The 22,428-nt window shown below is 55.4% G+C and overlaps 1 protein-coding gene across 1 annotated transcript in view; it reads left to right on the top strand.

Annotated features, from left to right (window-relative positions):
- Positions 1 to 3,237: 3,237 nt before the first annotated feature.
- The window catches only part of LOC145353725 (myelin-associated glycoprotein-like), a 33,403-nt gene continuing 14,212 nt past the window's right edge, over positions 3,238 to 22,428 (top strand). Inside the window, exons 1-6 of the mRNA XM_080204492.1 lie at positions 3,238 to 3,293; positions 5,999 to 6,367; positions 7,319 to 7,554; positions 15,073 to 15,334; positions 16,244 to 16,501; positions 19,439 to 19,723. Coding sequence (XP_080060618.1) covers positions 3,245 to 3,293; positions 5,999 to 6,367; positions 7,319 to 7,554; positions 15,073 to 15,334; positions 16,244 to 16,501; positions 19,439 to 19,723 — 1,459 coding nt within the window. The 5' untranslated portion in view covers positions 3,238 to 3,244. The remainder of the gene's footprint in view (positions 3,294 to 5,998; positions 6,368 to 7,318; positions 7,555 to 15,072; positions 15,335 to 16,243; positions 16,502 to 19,438; positions 19,724 to 22,428) is intronic.

The following is a 22,428-nucleotide window of genomic DNA, read 5'->3' as shown; positions in this document are numbered from 1 at the left end:
TGGGTTTAGGTGTCTGCATTTTGGGGTGTATCTTTTGTTGGGGAGTGTCTAGGATTTGGTGTGTCTGGATTTGGGGGTGCCTGGGTCTGGGTGTGTCTGGGTTTTGGGGGTGTCTGGGTTTAGGAGGTGTCTGGGATTAGGAGGTGTCTGGGATTAGGAGGTGTCTGGGATTAGGCGGGGCAGGCTGTCTGGGTTTAGGGGGTGTCTGGGTTTAGGAGGTGTCTGGGTTTAGGAGGTGTCTGGGTTTAGGAGGTGTCTGGATTAGGCGGGCAGGCTGTCTGGGTTTTAGGGGGTGTCTGGGTTTTAGGGGGTGTCTGGGATTTAGGGGGTGTCTGGGATTTAGGGGGTGTCTGGGATTTAGGGGGTGTCTGGGTTTTGGGGGTGTCTGGGTTTTGGGGGTTGTCTGGGTTTAGGAGGTGTCTGGGATTAGGCGGGGCAGGCTGTCTGGGTTTTAGGGGGTGTCTGGGTTTTGGGGGTGTCTGCGATTGGGGTGCAGGGTGTCTGGGTTTGGGGTGCTGTGTTCTCAGACACAGTCCCGCGATGTGAGTGTCGGCAGTGAGCGAGGCTGTGGAGGGAGGCAGGAACAGGAGCAGGAAGCGATGACTTCCTGCTCTCTCTGTGCTCAGGCTTGCGAGAGGAAATTTATCGGGAGTCAGTTGGAGAGTGATCACGGTGACAGGAACTTCCCTGTCTGAAAGTTCCCACAGCACCGGGGTGGGGGGGGTCCGGGAGGCGATTCAGCAGCTGGGCCGTGCTGTCCCCTGATCCCCGAATCCCTCGGATCCCCTCTCCCGCTGCTTGTGGAAAGCTTGGGATGAGTGAGGACGGGACATCATTCGCTCCGATGTAACCAGAGCACATTCACCGAGTGCACGATTCTCACCAGGAATCCTGCATGTTCAGAGACACGGGTAGGTGGAATAAATATCACCCTCCCTGAGTCCCTCACCTCCGCCCCCTCCCCACTGCACCTCCACCCAATCCCCTCGCAACCCTCGCCTGCCTCCCTCCACCCCTCACCACCCCTCACCCCTCCCTCCCTGCTCCCCATATGCCTCCGTTCCCTGCCTCCGTTCCCCATATGCCCCTCCGTTCCCGTCTCCGTTCCCCCTCCCCAAACCCCCACTTTGTCCCCGCTCCTCAACTCCCTCCACACCCACTCCCCAGCTCCCCTCTGCCTCCCCTCCCCAACCCCCCCTCCCCTCCACCCCGCTCCCCAACCCCCCCTCCCCTCCACCCCGCTCCCCAACCCCCCCTCCCCTCCACCCCGCTCCCCAACCCCCCCTCCCCTCCACCCTGCTCCCCAACCCCCCCCTCCCCTCCACCCCGCTCCCACACCCCCCTCCCCTCCACCCTCGCCTCCCACCACCCCTCCTCCACCCCCCTCCTCCATCCATGTCACCCTTTCCACCCCACCTCCCGCTCACCCCAACCCTAACTCCCTCTCTCCCTCCCCCTTGGAGACAATTTAGCCTGGCCAATCCACCTAACCAGCATTTCTTTAGGGTGTGGGAGGAAACCCATGCAGACATGGGGAGAATGTACAAACTCCACACGGACAGTGACCCCGAGCCAGGAATTGAACTGGGGTCCCTGGCCCTGTGAGGCAGCAGTGCTAACCATCGTGCCACCGTGGTAACCAGGGAGCAGGGGGTGAAATAGAAACTATGATGGGCTAGTTTCACAGTGCGATGGTGAAATTCTCCCTTAGACTGGGAAAGGTTGTGTAATAGGGTGCAAGATGAGTGTTGAGACCTGTGCTCTGTCCAAGACTCAAACCAGTCTCATTTCAGGTCTCCACTTCCCATTTCTCTCATTTCGTTATTATTTATGTTGGAACCACTTGTCAGACGGTCAGTGCTGAGGGAGTGCCGCACTGTCAGAGGGTCAGCGCTGAGGAGTGTCCGCACTGTCAGAGGTCAGCGCTGAGGGAGCGCCGCACTGTCAGAGGGTCAGTGCTGAGGGAGTGCCGCACTGTCAGAGGGTCAGTGCTGAGGGAGTGCTGCACTGCCAGAGGGTCAGTGCTGAGGGAGTGCCGCACTGTCAGAGGGTCAGCGCTGAGGGGAGTGCCGCACTGTCAGAGGGTCAGTGCTGAGGGAGCGCTGCACTGTCAGAGGGTCAGTGCTGAGGGAGTGCCGCACTGTCAGAGGGTCAGTGCTGAGGGAGCGCTGCACTGTCAGAGGGTCAGTGCTGAGGGAGTGCTGAAATTCCCTCCCTAAACTTTCCACCTCTCTCCCATTTATTTCTCTCTGTCTCTGTTTCTCTCTCTCCCTAACTTGTGCTCTGTTTCTCTTTGCCTGTCTCTCTCTGTGTCTGTGTGTGTCTCTCTCTCTGTCTTGCTCTGTCTCTCCATCTCTCTGACTCTGTATCTTTCTCTCTGTCTCCCTCTTGCTCTCTGTCTTTTTTGTCTCTCTCTCTGTCTCTCTTTGTGTGTCTCTCTCTCCCTCTCTTTCTCTTTCTGTCTGTCTCTCTGTCTTTGTCATTCTCTCTCTTTCTGTCTCTCTCTCTCAGTCTCTGTCTCTCTCTCTGTTGTCATGGTAGCACAGTGGGTTAGCACTGCTGCTTCACAGCTCCAGGGACCTGGGTTGATTGTCGGCTCGGGTCACTGTCTATGTGGAGTTTGCACATTCTCCCCGTGTCTTGTGGGGTTTCCTCCGGGTGCCCGGTTTCCTCCCACAGTCCAAAGATGTGCGGGTTAGGGGGATTGGCCATGCTAAAATTGCCTCTTGGTGTAGTTGGATGTGTAGGTTAAGGGATTAGCAGGTAAAATATGTAGGGATATGGGGGTAGGGCCTGGGTGGGATTGTGTTCGGTGCAGACTCGATGGGCCGAAGGGCCTCTTTCTGCACTGTAGGGTTCCATGATTCTCTCTGTCTCTGTTTCTCTCTCTCTCTCTATCTTTGTCTCTGTCTCTCTCTCTCTCTCTCTCTCTCTGTCTGTCTCTCTCTGTCTCTCTCTCTCGCTCTGTCACTCTCACTCTCTCTGTCTGCCCCCCCCAACTCTCTGTCTCTCTCTCTCTCTGTCTCTCTCTGTCTCTCTCTTTCAAGACAGTTCTGTGTCTGTGATTCTGCTCTGGTGTCCCGGGGTGGGGGGTGGTGAGATTGGGGGGTCACACTGCTGTTGCAGTGGTGGGTATTCCTGATCTGTTACTGTGAGGATGTGTTGAGTGTAGGACAGCGGTGGTCCTGTTTGCTCTCTAATCTCTCTGACTGTCCTGCAGATTGCTGCGTGAACTCGAGTGAAGATGATTGGTGGGTTCGAAGGTCTGCTTGTGCCGTTGGCCCTAATCGCAGGTATGTCCAGGGTCACCCTCACTAGAAAACCATCGCACACAGGAGCAGGAGGCCATTCAGCCCATCTAGTCTGCTCTGCCGTTCACTGAGACTGTGACTGACCTGCTGCGATCATCCTCAGCCCCACTTTGCCACCTTATCCCCACAACCCTTGGTTCCCTGACTGATTAAACGTTCCTCTATCTCAGCCCTGACCATGAACACTCCAGCCTCTACAGCCCTGTGAGAAAGAATTCCACACAGACACTCCCCTCTGAGAGAGGAAATGAAACAACCTCCTTACTCTGAGATTACGCTCCTCTGGTCCCAGACTCTCCCACAAGAGGAAATACTCTCTCAGCATCTGTCAAACCCCTGCAGAATCCTCTATGTTTCAATAAGATCACCTCTCAGTCTTCCAAAACTCCAGTGAGTACAAGCCCAATTTACTCAGTCTCTCCTCATGAGAAAATCCCTCCATATCCGGGATCAACCTAATGAACCTTCTCTGGACTGCCTCGAATGCCAGTACATAGAATAGAATCATAGAATTTCTACAGTGTAGAAAGAGGCCATTCAGCCCATCAAGTCTGCACCAATCCCACCCAGGTCCTATTCCCACAACCCCTTGTATTTATCCTGCTAATCTCCCTGACACTAAGGGACAATTTAGCATGGCCAATCCCCCTAACCTGCGCACCTTTGGACACTAAGGGGCAACTTAGCATGGCCAATCCCCCTAACCTGCACATCTTTGGACACTAAGGGACAATTTAGCATGGCCAATCCACCCTAACCTACACATCTTTGGACACTAAGGGACAATTTAGCATGGCCAATCCACCCTAACCTACACATCTTTGGACACTAAGGGGCAATTTAGCACGGCCAATCCCCCTAACCTACACATCTTTGGACACTAAGGGGCAATTTAGCATGGCCAATCCACTTAACCTACACATCTTTGGACACTAAGGAACAATTTAGCACGGCCAATCCACTTAACCTACACATCTTTGGATACTAAGGGACAATTTAGCATGGCCAATCCACTTAACCTACACATCTTTGGACACTAAGGGACAATTTAGCATGGCCAATCCACTTAACCTACACATCTTTGGACACTAAGGGACAATTTATCATGGCCAATCCACCCTAACCTACACATCTTTGGACACTAAGGGACAATTTAGCATGGCCAATCCACCCTAACCTACACATCTTTGGAAAAATTTCAAGGAAAGTGGACACTCGGAGGAAACCCAAGCAGACAGAATGTGCAGACTCCACACAGACAGAGACCCGAGGCTGGAATCGAACCCGGGTCCCTGGCGCTGTGAGGCAGCAGTGCTAACCCACTGTGTCACCGTGCCGCCCAATCTTTCCACAGTATTCCAGGTGTAGTCTAACCAGTGCCTTGTATCTCTCGTTTCCCTCTTTTTATTCTCCATTCCCTGTGAAATAGAGGCCAACGTTCCCATTGGCCTTCCCAATTACCCACTGATCTCACATGCTGGCTTTTTGTGATTAAAGTACAAGGACCCCCACGTCCCTCAGTGCTGCAGCTCTCTGCAGTCTTTCTCACTGAAGTAATATTGAACTCTAATCTTCCTATCAAAGTGCATCTCTTCATATTTTCCTGCTTTATATTCCATCTGCCCGGTTTTTGCCCACTCACCCAGCCTGTCTGTATCTCTCTGTGTCACCCTCACCACTCGCCTTCCCGTCTGTCTCTGTGTCACCCACAAACTTGTCAACAGCACATTCCCTTCCCTGGTCCAGGTCAGTAATATATATATATATATGTATGTATGTGTGGCTCCAGCACTGATCCCTGTGACACTCCACTAGTTACAGGCTGCCATCCTTAAAATGTCTTTGATTTGATTTGATTTATTCTTGTCACATGTATTAATATACAATGAAAAGTATTGTTTCTCGTGCGCTGTACAGACACAGCATACTGTTCATAGAGAATTCCAACTCTCTGCCTTCTATTAAATAACCAACCAATCCTCTATCCATGTTAATAAATAACCAGAAGCAGACAGAGAGAGGGAGATCCACCGATAGTGCGGCACTCCCTCAGCACTGACCCTCTGACAGTGCGGCACTCCCTCAGTACTGACCCTCTGACAGTGAGGCACTCCCTCAGCACTGACCCTCTGACAGTGCGGCACTCCCTCAGTACTGACCCTCTGACAGTGCGGCACTCCCTCAGCACTGACCCTCTGACAGTGCGGCACTCCCTCAGCACTGACCCTCTGACAGTGCGGCACTCCCTCAGCACTGACCCTCCGACAGTGCGGCACTCCCTCAGCACTGACCCTCTGACAGTGCGGCACTCCCTCAGTACAGACCCTCTGACAGTGCGGCACTCCCTCAGTACAGACCCTCTGACAGTGCGGCACTCCCTCAGCACTGACCCTCTGACAGTGCGGCACTCCCTCAGCACTGACCCTCTGACAGTGCGGCACTCCCTCAGCACTGACCCTCTGACAGTGCGGCACTCCCTCAGCACTGACCCTCTGACAGTGCAGCACTCCCTCGGCACCGACACTGAATGGGTGAGTTTGGGTGCGAACCCTACTGGGTCAATCAGCCGGTAATATTCACGAGAGTCCCACAGTGGGGGAGGGGTCTTCTCCAGGAAACGGGAGGGTTTAAAGATAGGTTTTAATTCATGATGGATGAGGTGTTGATAAAATTTTCTTTCTTCTAAGGTGTCCTGTCGACAGAGACTAACAGGACAAGCGATCAGCTGGATATAATTACAGCACAGAATGGATTGTGTGCCCTGCTTCCCTGTAATTACACTCTCCCAGAGATAATCAACTCAACACAGCTAGAAGCAGCTTGGTACAAGGATTACAATCTGCCCACTAATGTGACAGTGTTCCACACCAACCAGACATTCACACACACGGATTACATAGAGCGATCACAGCTCATCGGAAACTTATCCCAACACCAGTGTTCCCTCCTTCTGAATGGAATCAGAAATGCGGATAACGGAACCTACCAATTCATTATCCAACTCCTCGATCTGAACGAGACATACGAGAGCAAACCTCTCATCTTAATCACTTCAGGTAAACTTAATTTGCTCAGAGACAGAGTAAAGCTCCCTCTACACTGTCCCCCATCAAACACTCCCAGGACAGGTACAGCACGGGGTTAGATACAGAGTAAAGCTCCCTCTACACTGTCCCCATCAAACACTCCCAGGACAGGTACAGCACGGGGTTAGATACAGAGTAAAGCTCCCTCTACACTGTCCCCATCAAACACTCCCAGGACAGGTACAGCATGGGGTTAGATACAGAGTAAAGCTCCCTCTACACTGTCCCCATCAAACACTCCCAGGACAGGTACAGCACGGGGTTAGATACAGAGTAAAGCTCCCTCTACACTGTCCCCCCATCAAACACTCCCAGGACAGGTACAGCACGGGGTTAGATACAGAGTAAAGCTCCCTCTACACTGTCCCCATCAAACACTCCCAGGACAGGTACAGCACGGGGTTAGATACAGAGTAAAGCTCCCTCTACACTGTCCCCCCATCAAACACTCCCAGGACAGGTACAGCACGGGGTTAGATACAGAGTAAAGCTCCCTCTACACTGTCCCCATCAAACACTCCCAGGACAGGTACAGCACGGGGTTAGATACAGAGTAAAGCTCCCTCTACACTGTCCCCCCATCAAACACTCCCAGGACAGGTACAGCACGGGGTTAGACACAGAGTAAAGCTCCCTCTACACTGTCCCCCATCAAACACTCCCAGGACAGGTACAGCACGGGGTTAGATACAGAGTAAAGCTCCCTCTACACTGTCCCCCCATCAAACACTCCCAGGACAGGTACAGCACGGGGTTAGATACAGAGTAAAGCTCCCTCTACACTGTCTTCACATGCTTAGAGAGATGATAATTTGAGTTAGTTGAATGGCCTCCTCCTGTTCCTGTGTAACAGGCTCGAGGGGCTGAATGGGGCATCCCATTCCTCTGGTTTTTAACTCTGTTTTCTCCTCTTGCTGCCAGATTTGGAGTTGAGACCTAACATTTCCACACCTGATCCAATCGTGGAGAACCAGTTGAGCGTTCTGAACTGTTCCTTCCTCCACCCGTGCCCCAGAATGGGGCCCAACCTGAGGTGGGTCAATGTCTCGAGGTTAAATAACTCCAGTGAAATCCATCAGATGGAATGCAGCAACAGCAGTGAGCTCTACACCACCTCCCTCAGCTTCGTCCCGACTGTGAAGGATCACAACACGACAGTGAGTTGTCTTGCTCATTATCCTGACTCCGGGGTCCAATCTTCACAAATCCTCCTCCTGGATGTTAAGTGTAAGTGTGAGCTCGACTGGACCTCGTTCTATTTCCCAGTCTCCACTGTCTGTCCCATTCACCCCTAACTCCCCTCCTCTGATCTGCAACTGCACGCACCCACCTCCCCTCTCATTCACACACCCCATCCCTATCTCTGCAATGTCCTCCAGCCCCTACACCCCCTCCCTATCTCTGTAACCTCCTCCAGCCCCTACACCCCCTCCCTATCTCTGTAACCTCCTCCAGCCCCTACACCCCCTCCCTATCTCTGTAACCTCCTCCAGCCCCTACACCCCCTCCCTATCTCTGTAACCTCCTCCAGCCCCTACACCCCCTCCCTATCTCTGTAACCTCCTCCAGCCCCTACACCCCCTCCCTATCTCTGTAACCCCCTCCAGCCCCCTACACCCCCTCCCTATCTCTGTAACCCCCTCCAGCCCCCTACACCCCCTCCCTATCTCTGTAACCTCCTCCAGCTCCTACACCCCCTCCCTATCTCTGTAACCTCCTCCAGCTCCTACACCCCCTCCCTATCTCTGTAACCTCCTCCAGCTCCTACACCCCCTCCCTATCTCTGTAACCTCCTCCAGCCCCTACACCCCCTCCCTATCTCTGTAACCTCCTCCAGCCCCTACATCCCCTCCCTATCTCTGTAACCCCCTCCAGCCCCTACACCCCCTCCCTATCTCTGTAACATCCTCCAGCCCCTACACCTCCTCCCTATCTCTGTAACCCCCTCCAGCTCCTACACCCCCTCCCTATCTCTGTAACCCCCTCCAGCCCCCTGCACCCCCTCCCTATCTCTGTAACCTCCTCCAGCCTCTATACCTTTCCGGGTTCTCTGCGTTCCTCCAGTTGCGATTGTTTTATCCACACTGGGAAATGGGAACAGCCCTGCGCCTGCTGTGCTGATTCTGACTAAGAACTCTTGTAATTCTTAATTTGCAAAAATAATCACAGGACTTCAGCGTGACCTGATGGTCAAGCTTTACTGTCCATTCCTAATTGCCCTTGGTGAGCAACTCACATTGGCTGTGTCTCTGGAGTGACATGTAGGCCAGACCGGGGTAAGGACGGCAGATTTCCTTCCCTAAAGGGAACCAGATGGGCTTTTCCTGACAATGGCGCATCCGTAGATTCTTAATCCCAGATATTTTTTATTGAATTCAAATTCCACCGTCTGCTGTGGCGGGATTCGAACCCAGGTCCCTGGAACATTAGTTGAGTTTCTCGATTAATAGTCTTGTGATAACAAAGAACAACACAGCACAGGAAACAGGCCCTTCGGCCCAACAAGCCCACGCTGCCCATTTTGACATTGTGAGTGCCCTCTTCTACCTCCTCCACAGTAAAGGAATTATAACCAGATTGAGGGGTGCCTAATTTAGGGACAATTTGTTCACACCAATCAGCCGAAGAGCACGTTTTTGGGGTGTGGGAGGAAACTGGAGCACCCGGAGAAAACCCACACAAGCGTGCAAACCTCCTCTGCACTCTCTCCAGGGTCTCCACGTCCTTCCGGTAGTAAAGCGACCAGAACTGGACGCAGTACTCCAAATGCAGCCTAACCAACATTCTATACAACTGCAACATTTAGACGCCAGCTGTTATACTCTATACCCCTTCCTATAAAGACTAACATACCATAAGCCTTCTTCGCCACCTTCTCCACCTGTACTGCCACCTTCAAGGACTTGTGTACCACTGAGCCATCACCTCCCCTAACTATGAGTTAAAAGATAAAGTGTAATCTTTAAATATTGTATCACAACTTGGAGAAAGTTTTAAGGGAAGGATGTGCAGGTTGAGGATTTTATTCTCGCGTGAAAGAGACTGATGGCGTGACCAAGTAGAGGTCTTTAAATTATGAAATACACACCCACAGTTTCCCTTTTATCCTTCTGGCTTGTAACTTCCTCAAACAGCTCCAATACACAGTCAAACAGGATTTCCCACTTACTTAACTGTGTTGATCCTGACTAACTGTATTACGATACTCGCAAGTCACCCTTACAGGGAGTGGGGAGATTGTGGGCTCGCTCCCACGGGGAGTGGGGGAGAATGTGGGACTCACTCCCACGGAGGGTGGGGAGAATGTGGGACTCACTCCCACGGGGAGTGGGGAGAATGTGGGACTCACTCCCACGGGGAGTGGGGGAGAATGTGGGACTCGCTCCCACGGGGAGTGGGGAGAATGTGGGACTCGCTCCCACGGGGAGTGGGGGAGGTGAATATTATTGATGTGTTTAACGAGGGAAGCTGTGTAAACAGATGAGGTGGAAAGGAATTGAAGGAGATGGTGATAGAGAGGAGGGGGTGTGGGAGGGAGCTGGAGTGAGGCTGGATCCCAGCAGGGGATCACTCCTCAGATACTGAAACACTCGAAGCATCGCCCCTTAACATTCAATAGGGTGACATCACTGAATCCCTCCCCACTATCAACATCCTGGGGGTTACCATCACTGAATCCCCCCCACTATCAACATCCTGGGGGTTACCATCACTGAATCCCCCCCCACTGTCAACATCCTGGGGGTTACCATCACTGAATCCCCCCCCACTGTCAACATCCTGGGGGTTACCATCACTGAATCCCCCCACTATCAACATCCTGGGGGTTACCATCACTGAATCCCCCCCACTATCAACATCCTGGGGGTTACCATTGACCAGAAACTGAACTGGGACCCAGTCATATAAATACTGTGGCTCCCAGAGCAGGTCAGAGGCTGGGAATCCTGCGGGGAGTAACTCACCTCCTGACTCCCAAAGCCTGTCCACCATCTACAAGGACACAAGTCAGGAGTGTGCTGGAATACTCCCCACTTGCCTGGATGGGTGCGGCTCCAACAACACTCGAGAAGCTCAACACCATCCAGGACAAAGCAGCCCCACTCGATCGACACGCTAACCACAAACACTCACTCCCTCCACCCCCGACGCACAGTGACAGCCGTGTGTACCATCTACAAGATGCACTGCAGCAACTCACCAAGGCTCCTTAGGCAGCACCTTCCAAACCCACCACCTCTACCATCTAGAAGGACAAGGGCAGCAGATACCTGGGGACACCCCCCACCTGGAGGTTCCCCTCCGAGTCACTCACCACCCCGACTGGGAAATATATCGGCCGTTCCTTCACTGTCGCTGGGGTCAAAATCCTGGAACTCCCTCCTGAACAGCACTGTGGGCCAACCCACAGAACATGGACTGCAGCGATTCATGAAGGCAGTTCACCCCCACCTTCTCAAGGGGGCAATTAGAGATGGGGGGTAAATTCTGGCCAGCCAGCGATGCCGTTTCCCACAAACAAATTTTGAAAAAGTTGTGTGTTAATCTTGATGTGGCATCGTGATAAAGTCCCTTTTAAAAGCCACAGAAACCACATCTACAGGTTCCCCTTCATTTACATGGCTGGTTACTTCTTCATAGAGACTCAAAACAACACATAATCCTGATATCTCTTTCAGGAAGCCATGTTGCCTCTGTCAGATTGTATTGGGAGTTTCTAAATATGTATCCGAGGGCAGATTGTTGAGCTCGCTGGCCTGTAGATTCCTGCTCTCTGCATTGCTCAGTTCTCAAATAGAACAGTTACACTGGCGATTTGACAATCTGCTGGGAGCAATCCCAGCAACTTCTCTCTGGAAAGAGAAGGCTGAAAGCATAATCCAACTGAGGGCTTTAGAAATCTGAAAGGGTTCTGATAGGGTCAACGTAGAGACAATATGTCCCCCTGTGTGGGGGAGAGACCAGAACAAGGGAGGGGGGTTCGATATGTGACTGTCACTAATAAATCCAATGAGGAAATCAGGAGCAACTTCCTTACCCAGAGGGTGGGGAGAATGTGGGACTCGCTCCCACGGGGAGTGGGGGAGAATGTGGGACTCGCTCCCACGGGGAGTGGGGAGAATGTGAGACTCGCTCCCACGGGGAGTGGGGAGAATGTGGAACTCGCTCCCACGGGGAGTGGGGAGAATGTGAGACTCGCTCCCACGGGGAGTGGGGAGAATGTGGAACTCGCTCCCACGGAGAGTGGGGAGAATGTGGAACTCGCTCCCACGGAGAGTGGGGAGAATGTGGGACTCGCTCCCACGGGAAGTGGGGAGAATGTGAGACTCGCTCCCACGGGGAGTGGGGAGAATGTGGAACTCGCTCCCACGGAGAGTGGGGAGAATGGACTCGCTCCCACGGGGAGGTGGGGAGAATGTGGGACTCGGCTCCCACAGGAGAGAGTGGGGGAGAATGTGGGACTCGCTCCACGGGGAGTGGGGAGAATGTGGGACTCGCTCCCACGGGGATGTGGGGAGAATGTGGGACTCGCTCCCACGGGGAGTGGGGAGAATGTGGGACTCGCTCCCACGGGGAGTGGGGAGAATGTGGGACTCGCTCTCACGGGGAGTGGGGAGAATGTGGGACTCGCTCCCACGGGGAGTGGGGGAGAATGTGGGACTCGCTCCCACAGGGGAGTGGGGGAGAATGTGGGACTCGCTCTCACGGGGAGTGGGGAGAATGTGGGACTCGCTCCCACGGGGAGTGGGGAGAATGTGGGACTCGCTCTCACGGGTAGTGGGGGAGAATGTGGGACTCGCTCCCACGGGAGTGGGGAGAATGTGGGACTCGCTCCCACGGGGAGTGGGGAGAATGTGGGACTCGCTCCACGGGAGTGGGGAGAATGTGGGACTCACTCCCACGGGGAGTGGGGAGAATGTGGGACTCACTCCCACGGAGTGGGGGAGAATGTGGGACTCACTCCCACGGGGAGTGGGGAGAATGTGGGACTCGCTCCCACGGGGAGTGGGGAGAATGTGGGACTCACTCCCACGGGGAGTGGGGAGAATGTGGGACTCGCTCCCACGGGGAGTGGGGAGAATGTGGGACTCGCTCCCACGGGGAGTGGGGAGAATGTGGGACTCGCTCCCACGGGGAGTGGGGAGAATGTGGGACTCGCTCCCACGGGGAGTGGGGAGAATGTGGGACTCGCTCCCACGGGGAGTGGGGAGAATGTGGGACTCATTCCCACGGGGAGTTGGGGAGAATGTGGGGACTCGCTCCCACGGGGAGTGGGGGAGAATGTGGGACTCGCTCCCACGGGGAGTGGGGAGAATGTGGGACTCGCTCCCACAGGGAGTGGGGAGAATGTGGGGACTCGCTCCCACGGGGAGTGGGGGGAGAATGTGGGACTCGCTCCCACGGGGAGTGGGGAGAATGTGGGACTCGCTCCCACGGGGAGTGGGGAGAATGTGGGACTCGCTCCCACGGGGAGTGGGGAGAATGTGGGACTCGCTCCCACGGGGAGTGGGGAGAATGTGGGACTCGCTCCCACGGGGAGTGGGGGAGAATGTGGGACTCGCTCCCACGGGGAGTGGGGGAGGTGAATATTATTGATGTGTTTAACGAGGGAAGCTGTGTAAACAGATGAGGTGGAAAGGAATCGAAGGAGATGGTGATAGAGAGGAGGGGGTGTGGGAGGGAGCTGGAGTGAGGCTGGATCCCAGCAGGGGATCACTCCTCAGATACTGAAACACTCGAAGCATCGCCCCTTAACATTCAATAGGGTGACATCACTGAATCCCTCCCCACTATCAACATCCTGGGGGTTACCATCACTGAATCCCCCCCACTGTCAACATCCTGGGGGTTACCATCACTGAATCCCCCCCACTGTCAACATCCTGGGGGTTACCATTGACCAGAAACTGAACTGGGACCCAGTCATATAAATACTGTGGCTCCCAGAGCAGGTCAGAGGCTGGGAATCCTGCGGAGAGTAACTCACCTCCTGACTCCCCAAAGCCTGTCCACCATCTACAAGGACACAAGTCAGGAGTGTGATGGAATACTCCCCACTTGCCTGGATGGGTGCGGCTCCAACAACACTCGAGAAGCTCAACACCATCCAGGACAAAGCAGCCCCGCTCGATCGACACACTAACCACAAACACTCACTCCCTCCACCCCCGATGCACAGTGACAGCCGTGTGTACCATCTACAAGATGCACTGCAGCAACTCACCAAGGCTCCTTAGGCAGCACCTTCCAAACCCACCACCTCTACCATCTAGAAGGACAAGGGCAGCAGATACCTGGGAACACCCCCCACCTGGAGGTTCCCCTCCGAGTCACTCACCATCCCGACTGGGAAATATATCGGCCGTTCCTTCACTGTCGCTGGGGTCAAAATCCTGGAACTCCCTCCTGAACAGCACTGTGGGCCAACCCACAGAACATGGACTGCAGCGATTCAAGAAGGCAGTTCACCCCCACCTTCTCAAGGGGGCAATTAGAGATGGGGGGTAAATTCTGGCCAGCCAGCGATGCCGTTTCCCACAAACAAATTTTGAAAAAGTTGTGTGTTAATCTTGATGTGGCATCGTGATAAAGTCCCTTTTAAAAGCCACAGAAACCACATCTACAGGTTCCCCTTCATTTACATGGCTGGTTACTTCTTCATAGAGACTCAAAACAACACATAATCCTGATATCTCTTTCAGGAAGCCATGTTGCCTCTGTCAGATTGTATTGGGAGTTTCTAAATATGTATCCGAGGGCAGATTGTTGAGCTCGCTGGCCTGTAGATTCCTGCTCTCTGCATTGCTCAGTTCTCAAATAGAACAGTTACACTGGCGATTTGACAATCTGCTGGGAGCAATCCCAGCAACTTCTCTCTGGAAAGAGAAGGCTGAAAGCATAATCCAACTGAGGGCTTTAGAAATCTGAAAGGGTTCTGATAGGGTCAACGTAGAGACAATATGTCCCCCTGTGTGGGGGAGAGACCAGAACAAGGGAGGGGGGGTTCGATATGTGACTGTTACTAATAAATCCAATGAGGAAATCAGGAGCAACTTCCTTACCCAGAGAGTGGGGAGAATGTGGGACTCGCTCCCACGGGGAGTGGGGGAGAATGTGGGACTCGCTCCCACGGGGAGTGGGGGAGAATGTGGGACTCGCTCCCACGGGGAGTGGGGGAGAATGTGGGACTCGCTCCCACGGGGAGTGGGGAGAATGTGGGACTCGCTCCCACGGGGAGTGGGGGAGAATGTGGGACTCACTCCCACGGGGAGTGGGGGAGAATGTGGGACTCACTCCCACGGGGAGTGGGGAGAATGTGGGACTCACTCCCACGGGGAGTGGGGGAGAATGTGGGACTCGCTCCCACGGGGAGTGGGGGAGAATGTGGGACTCACTCCCACGGGGAGTGGGGGAGAATGTGGGACTCGCTCCCACGGGGAGTGGGGAGAATGTGGGACTCGCTCCCACGGGGAGTGGGGGAGGTGAATAGTATCGATGTGTTTAACGAGGGAAGCTGTGTAAACAGATGAGGTGGAAAGGAATCGAAGGAGATGGTGATAGAGAGGAGGGGGTGTGGGAGGGAGCTGGAGTGAGGCTGGATCCCAGCAGGGAGCAGAGGGGCCGAATGGCCTGTTTCTCAGAGGAAACTTTTGTTGTGACTTTGTGTAATTTAATGTTTGCACTGCCCAAAAATTACGAAGATGAAACCCATCACAGTAAACATGTCTGAGACAGTGAAAGTCGAATGTGTTGCAGACAGCAATCCCTTTCCCAATATAACCTGGTTCCGGAATAACAGGAGAATCCTATCAGCAATAAACCAGTCACTGACGCTGGAAATAAACAATATCTCCCATCTAGACAAGGGACTCTATATCTGCAAAGCTTGGACCGCCTATAATAAAGCTCACAAACGTCTGAACATCACAGTGAACTGTGAGTGTACGGGGAAAGAGACAGAGACAGGTACAGCACGGGGTTAGATACAGAGTAAAACTCCCTCTACACTGTCCCCATCAAACACTCCCAGGACAGGTACAGCACGGGGTTAGATACAGAGTAAAACTCCCTCTACACTGTCCCCATCAAACACTCCCAGGACAGGTACAGCACGGGGTTAGATACAGAGTAAAACTCCCTCTACACTGTCCCCATCAAACACTCCCAGGACAGGTACAGCACGGGGTTAGATACAGAGTAAAGCTCCCTCTACACTGTCCCCCCATCAAACACTCCCAGGACAGGGACAGCACGGGGTTAGATACAGAGTAAAGCTCCCTCTACACTGTCCCCCATCAAACACTCCCAGGACAGGTACAGCACGGGGTTAGATACAGAGTAAAGCTCCCTCTACACTGTCCCCCCATCAAACACTCCCAGGACAGGTACAGCACGAGGTTAGATACAGAGCGAAAGGTCTTGAATATTGCCAACTTTATTCTAATCTCTGATCCATGATGTTCCCCCCCTGTCTCTCTCTGTGTCTCTCTCTCCCTTTGTCTCTCCCACTCTGTCTCTTTCCCTTTCTCTCTGCCTCTCTCTCTCTCCCTCTCTGCCTCTCTCTGTCTGCCTCTCTGCCTCTCTCTGTCTGCCTCTCTCTGTCTGCCTCTCTCTGTTTGCCTCTCTCTGTCTCATCTCTCTCTGTCTCATCTCCGTCTGTGTCTCACTCTCTCCGTCTGTGTCTCACTCTCTCCGTCTATGTCTCACTCTCTCCGTCTGTGTGTCTCTCTCTCTGTCTGTGTCTCTCTCTCTCTCTCCGTGTCTCACTATCTCTGTCTGTGTGTCTCTCTCTGTCTCTCTCTGTCTGGCCCTCCACCCTCTCTCTCTCTCTCTCTCTGCTCTCAGATGGACCCCGGATTGCTCCGATGGAGAGAAGTGTTGTGGTTTTGGAAGGCCATTCACAGACTCTGCTCTGTATTGTGGACAGCAATCCCCTGTCCAACATCACCTGGTCTGAAGGTGGAACCATTCTCAACAGCAGCCTCTCTGAAAGTCTCAACCTGTCCCTCGCTGTGACGGAGGACACAAACTTGACGACGTACACATGTTCTGCCCAGAATCCCTATGGGAAGGCAAACTGCTCTGTCGACGTGCGATTGGAGTGTGAGTCAGAGTGTGACTGCGGGGCAGAGGGAGATGGTGACTATGTGGTGGACATGGTGATAAACACCTCCCTCACATTCCCCCATCTCCCTGAGCCTGTCAATCAATTCCTCAAACCCTCCTCTGAAATGTTACTGGAAATGGGCCCTTCCCTGCCTATCTCTGTAACCTCCTCCAGCCCCTACACCCCCTCCCTATCTCTGTAACCTCCTCCAGCCCCTACACCCCCTCCCTATCTCTGTAACCTCCTCCAGCCCCTACACCCCCTCCCTATCTCTGTAACCTCCTCCAGCCCCTACACCCCCTCCCTATCTCTGTAACTTCCTCCAGCCTCTACACCCCTCCCTATCTCTGTAACCTCCTCCAGCCCCTACCCCTCCCTATCTCTGTAACCTCCTCCAGCCCCTACACCCCCTCCCTATCTCTGTAACCTCCTCCAGCCTCCACGCCCCCTCCCTATCTCTGTAACCTCCTCCAGTCCCTACACCCCCTCCCTAACTCTGTAACCTCCTCCAATCCCTACACCCCTCCCTATCTCTGCAACCTCCTCCAGCCTCTACACCCCTCCCTATCTCTGTAACCTCCTCCAGCCCCTACACCCCTCCCTATCTCTGTAACCTCCTCCAGCCCCTACACCCCTCCCTATCTCTGTAACCTCCTCCAGCCCCTACACCCCCTCCCCATCTCTGTAACCTCCTGCAGCCCCTAGAACCTTGCCCATCTCTGTCACCTCATGGAGGAGGGGAGTAGAATGTGGAAAGTTGTGGGTGTGGGTGCAGTTTCAGAATGAGGAGTCTCTCTCTCTCTCCCATTGAAGAAGGAGATAGAGGTCATAGAGTCATAGAGGTTTACAGCACGGAAACAGGCTAATCCCCAAAGCTAATCCCAATTGCCCCCATTTGGCCCATATCCCTCTATACCCATCGTACCCATGTAATTGTCTAAACACTTTTTAAAAGACAAAATTGTACCCACCTCTACTACTGCCTCTGGCAGCTCGTTCCAGACACTCACCACCCTCTGTGTGCAAAAATTGCCCCTCTGGACCCTTTTCTATCTCTCCCCTCTCACCTTAAACCTCTGCCCTCTAGTTTTAGACTTCCCTACCTTTGGGAAAAGATATTGACTATCTAGCTGATCTGTGCCCCTCATTATTTTATAGACCTCTATAAGATCACCCCTCAGCCTCCTACGCTCCAGAGAAAAAAGTCCCAGTCTATCCAGCCTCTCCTTATAACTCAATCCATCAAGTCCCGGTAACATCCTAGTAAATCTTTTCTGCACTCTTTCTAGTTTAGATGAAGATGAGTTTCCTCTCTCGGACGGGGAGGGTGATCAATCTGTGGAATTCGATCCCTCAGAGAGACAGTGGGAAGACCGGGGTGGGAGGGGCAGAAACAGTGGGGAGTTCGGGGGCGGGGGCTGAAGACAGTGGGGAGACTGGGGGGGGAGACAGTGGGGAGATCGGCGGTGGGGGAGATCGGGGGTTGGGGGAGAGACAGTGGGGAGATCAGGGGTGGGGGGGAGACAGTGGGGAGACTTGGGGGAGAGACAGTGGGGAGACTGGGGGGGGGAGACAGTGGGGAGACTGGGGGGGGAGACAGTGGGGAGATCGGCGGTGGGGGAGATCGGGGGTGGGGAGATCGGCGGTGGGGGAGATCGGGGGTAGCGGGGGGAGACAGTGGGGACCCTGGCGGGGGGAGACAGTGGAGAGACCGGGGTGGGTGGGGTGGGGAGAGACAGTGGGGAGACTCGGGGGAGAGACAGTGGGGACCCTGAGGGGGGAGACAGTGGAGAGACCGGGGTGGGTGGGGTGGGGAGAGACAGTGGGGAGACTCGGGGGAGAGACAGTGGGGACCCTGAGAGGGGAGACAGTGGGGAGATCGGTGGGGGGGGGGAGACAGTGGGGACCCTGGTGGGGGGAGACAGTGGGGACCCTGGTGGGGGAGACAGTGGGGAGACCGGGGTGGGTGGGGTGGGGAGAGACAGTGGGGAGATCGGGGGTCGGGGGGGGGAGACAGTGGGGACCCTGGGGGGGGAGACAGTGGGGACTCTTGGTGGGGGAGACAGTGGGGAGACGGGGGTGGGTGGGGGGGGGGAGAGAGACAGTGGGGAGATCGGGGATTGGGGGGGGAGACAGTGGGGACCCTGGGGGGGGAGACAGTGGGGACTCTTGTGGGGGGAGACAGTGGGGACTCTTGCGGGGGGGGAGACAGTGGGGAGACCGGGGTGGGTGGAGGGGGGGAGAGACAGTGGGGAGACCCGATGGTGGGGAGTGATTCGAGATTTAGAGGCTTTTTTGATTGACAAAAAGCAGTGTGGGGACAAACAGGGAAGTGGGAGCTAAAGGCTCGTCCTGTCTCATTTTCCTGAACCCCCCGAGACAGAAGGTTCAGGGGGAGATTTACCAGAATGTTCCCCAGGGGTGAGGGGGATTCAGTTCAGGCGGAGAGACGGGGAGAAGCTGGGATGGTTCCCCTCAGAGCAGAGAAGGTTCGGGGGGAGATTGAATCGAGGTGTTCAGAATCACGAGGGGGAGGGAGGGGGGGTTTGGATGGAGTGAATGAGGAGAAAGTGTTTCCAGTGACAGGAGGCTCGGTAACCGGAGGGGACACAGATTGGAGAGAATCGGGAAAAGAGCCAGAGGGGGGGGAGATGGGGAGAATTTTATTTTGGACACACAGCGAGTTGTTGTGATCTGGAAGGCGCTGCCTGAAAGGGCGGTGGAAGCAGATTCAATAGGAACTTTCAAAAGGGGCAACTGGGGAAATACTGGAAGGGGGAAAATTTACAGGGAGAGTGGGGACTAATTGGAGAGATCTTTCAAAGGGCTAGCACAGGATTGAAGGGCTGAATGGCCTTCTGCTGTGCAGGGTGATCCTGGGGGTGAGTCTGGAACGGCAGTCGGATGTGGCTAACACGGGAATTGTTTTGCAGACAAACCCAGGAATCTATCCATCTCCAGGTTGGGTAATTCCACTGATATTTCCTCCATCGAGACCTCCGAAGGAAATTCCCTGTCTCTCTACTGCTCCGTGGAAAGCCGGCCGCCCTCCAACCTCACCTGGAGACTGGGTGGGAATGTTCGGAATCACAGCATCGCCTCCAACAGCTTGTGGCTGCATTTGGATAACGTCACTTACCGGGAGGACGGGGATCACGAGTGTGTGGCCCAGAATCGCCACGGCACAGCACAGCGATCGGTCAAGGTCAGCCTGACATGTGAGTGACCCACACACACCCCCACACACACACCCTGACACACACCCCGACACACACCCCCCCACACACCCCCCCACACACACACCCCGACACACACCCCCACACACACCCCCACACACACCCACACACACCCCCCACACACACCCTGACACACCCCCCCACACACACACCCCCACACACACCCACACACACATCCCCCCACACACACCCTGACACACCCCCCCACACACACACCCCCCCACACACACCCTGACACACCCCCCCACACACACACCCCCCCACACACACACCCCGACACACCCCCACACACACACCCCCACACACACACACCAACACACACCCCGACACACACCCACACACACACCCCCCCACACACACCCTGACACACCCCCCCACACACACACACCCACACACACACCCCCCCACACACACCCTGACACATCCCCCACACACACACCCCCCCACACACACACCCCGACACACCCCCACACACACACCCCCACACACACACACCAACACACACCCCGACACACACCCCCACACACACCCCCACACACACACACCAACACACACCCCGACACACACCCCCACACACACCCCCACACACCCCCCCACACACCCCCACACACACCCCCACACACACACACCAACACACACCCCGACACACACCCCCACACACACCCCCACACACACCCCCACACACACACACCAACACACACCCCGACACACACCCCCACACACACCCCCACACACCCCCCCACACACCCCCACACACACACACCCCCACACACCCCCCCACACACCCCCACACACATCCCCACACACACACACCCCCACACACCCCCACACACACCCCCACACACACACCTCCCCACACACCCCGACAGACACCCCCACACACACACCCCCCACACACAACCCCACACACAACCCCACACACACCCCCATACACCCCCCACACACACACACACACACACCACACCCCCCCACACACACCCCCCCACACACACCCCGACACACACCCCCCCACACACACACACACACCCCCACACACACACCCCTCCACACACAACCCCACACACAACCCCACACACACCCCCATACACCCCCCCACACACACACCCACACACACCACACCCCCCCACACACACCCCCCCACACACACCCCCCCACACACACCCCGACACACACACCCCCACACACACACACACACCCCCACACACACCCCCACACACACCCCCCCCCCACACACACACACACACACACCCCCCACACACCCCCACACACACCCCCCCACACACACACACCCACACACACCACACCCCCCCACACACACCCCCCCACACACACCCCGACACACACCCCCACACACACACACACACACCCCGACACACACCCCCACACACACACACACACACACACTCCGACACACACCCACACACACACACACCCCGACACACACACACCCACACACACCCCGACACACACACCCCCACACACACCCCGACACACACCCCCACACACACACCCCGACACACACACCCCGACACACACCACCCCACACACACCCCCACAACACACCCCCACAACACACCCCCACACACACCCACCCTAACATCCACCCAAAAACGCACCCACACACCATCCACACACACACACAGCCGCCACCTCACACCGCACACCCACCCACCCACCAACCCACTCACACACTGACACATCCGCCCCTTCACCCACACACATGCACTCACACTCCCAATCCCTCACCTCCCCCCCACCCACACAGCCAACCACTTACTCACACACAGCCGCTGTCCCACAAACACAGCCACGCACTCATCTGAGCACCCACCCATCTCCTCACCCAGCCACTCCCTCTCCCACAAACACATTCTCCCCACTCCCCGCGGGAGCGAGTCCCACATTCTCCCCACTCCCCGTGGGAGCGAGTCCCACATTCTCCCCACTCCCCGTGGGAGCGAGTCCCACATTCTCCCCACTCCCCGTGGGAGCGAGTCCCACATTCTCCCCCACTCCCCATGGGAGCGAGTCCCACATTCTCCCCACTCCCCGTGGGAGCGAGTCCCACATTCTCCCCACTCCCCGTGGGAGCGAGTCCCACATTCTCCCCAACTCCCCGTGGGAGCGAGTCCCACATTCTCCCCACTCCCCGTGGGAGCGAGTCCCACATTCTCCCCACTCCCCGTGGGAGCGAGTCCCACATTCTCCCCCACTCCCCGTGGGAGCGAGTCCCACATTCTCCCCCACTCCCCGTGGGAGCGAGTCCCACATTCTGTCCACATTCCGGCATCCAACCTGTCAAGTCCTATCTGAAATTTTCAATCAGATGCCCTCTGATTCATCTGAACTCCAGTGAATACAGGCCCGATCGACCCAATCTCTCCCCGTACGACAGTCTCCCCATCCCAGGGATAAACTCCAGTGAATACAGGCCCGACCGACCCAATCTCTCCCCGTACGACACTCCCCCCATCCCAGGGATAAACTCCAGTGAATACAGGCCCGACCGACCCAATCTCTCCCCGTACGACACTCCCCCCATCCCAGGGATAAACTCCAGTGAATACAGGCCCGACCGACCCAATCTCTCCCCGTACGACACTCTCCCCGTCCCAGGGATAAACTCCAGTGAATACAGGCCCGATCGACCCAATCTCTCCCCGTACGACACTCTCCCCATCCCAGGG

This window comes from Carcharhinus amblyrhynchos, chromosome 16 (genome assembly GCF_965287045.1).
Source record: "Carcharhinus amblyrhynchos chromosome 16, sCarAmb.v2.hapA, whole genome shotgun sequence".
Lineage (NCBI taxonomy): Eukaryota > Metazoa > Chordata > Chondrichthyes > Carcharhiniformes > Carcharhinidae > Carcharhinus > Carcharhinus amblyrhynchos.
Note: the sequence above shows the minus strand (reverse complement) of the source record. Positions and strands in the feature narration are given on the sequence as shown.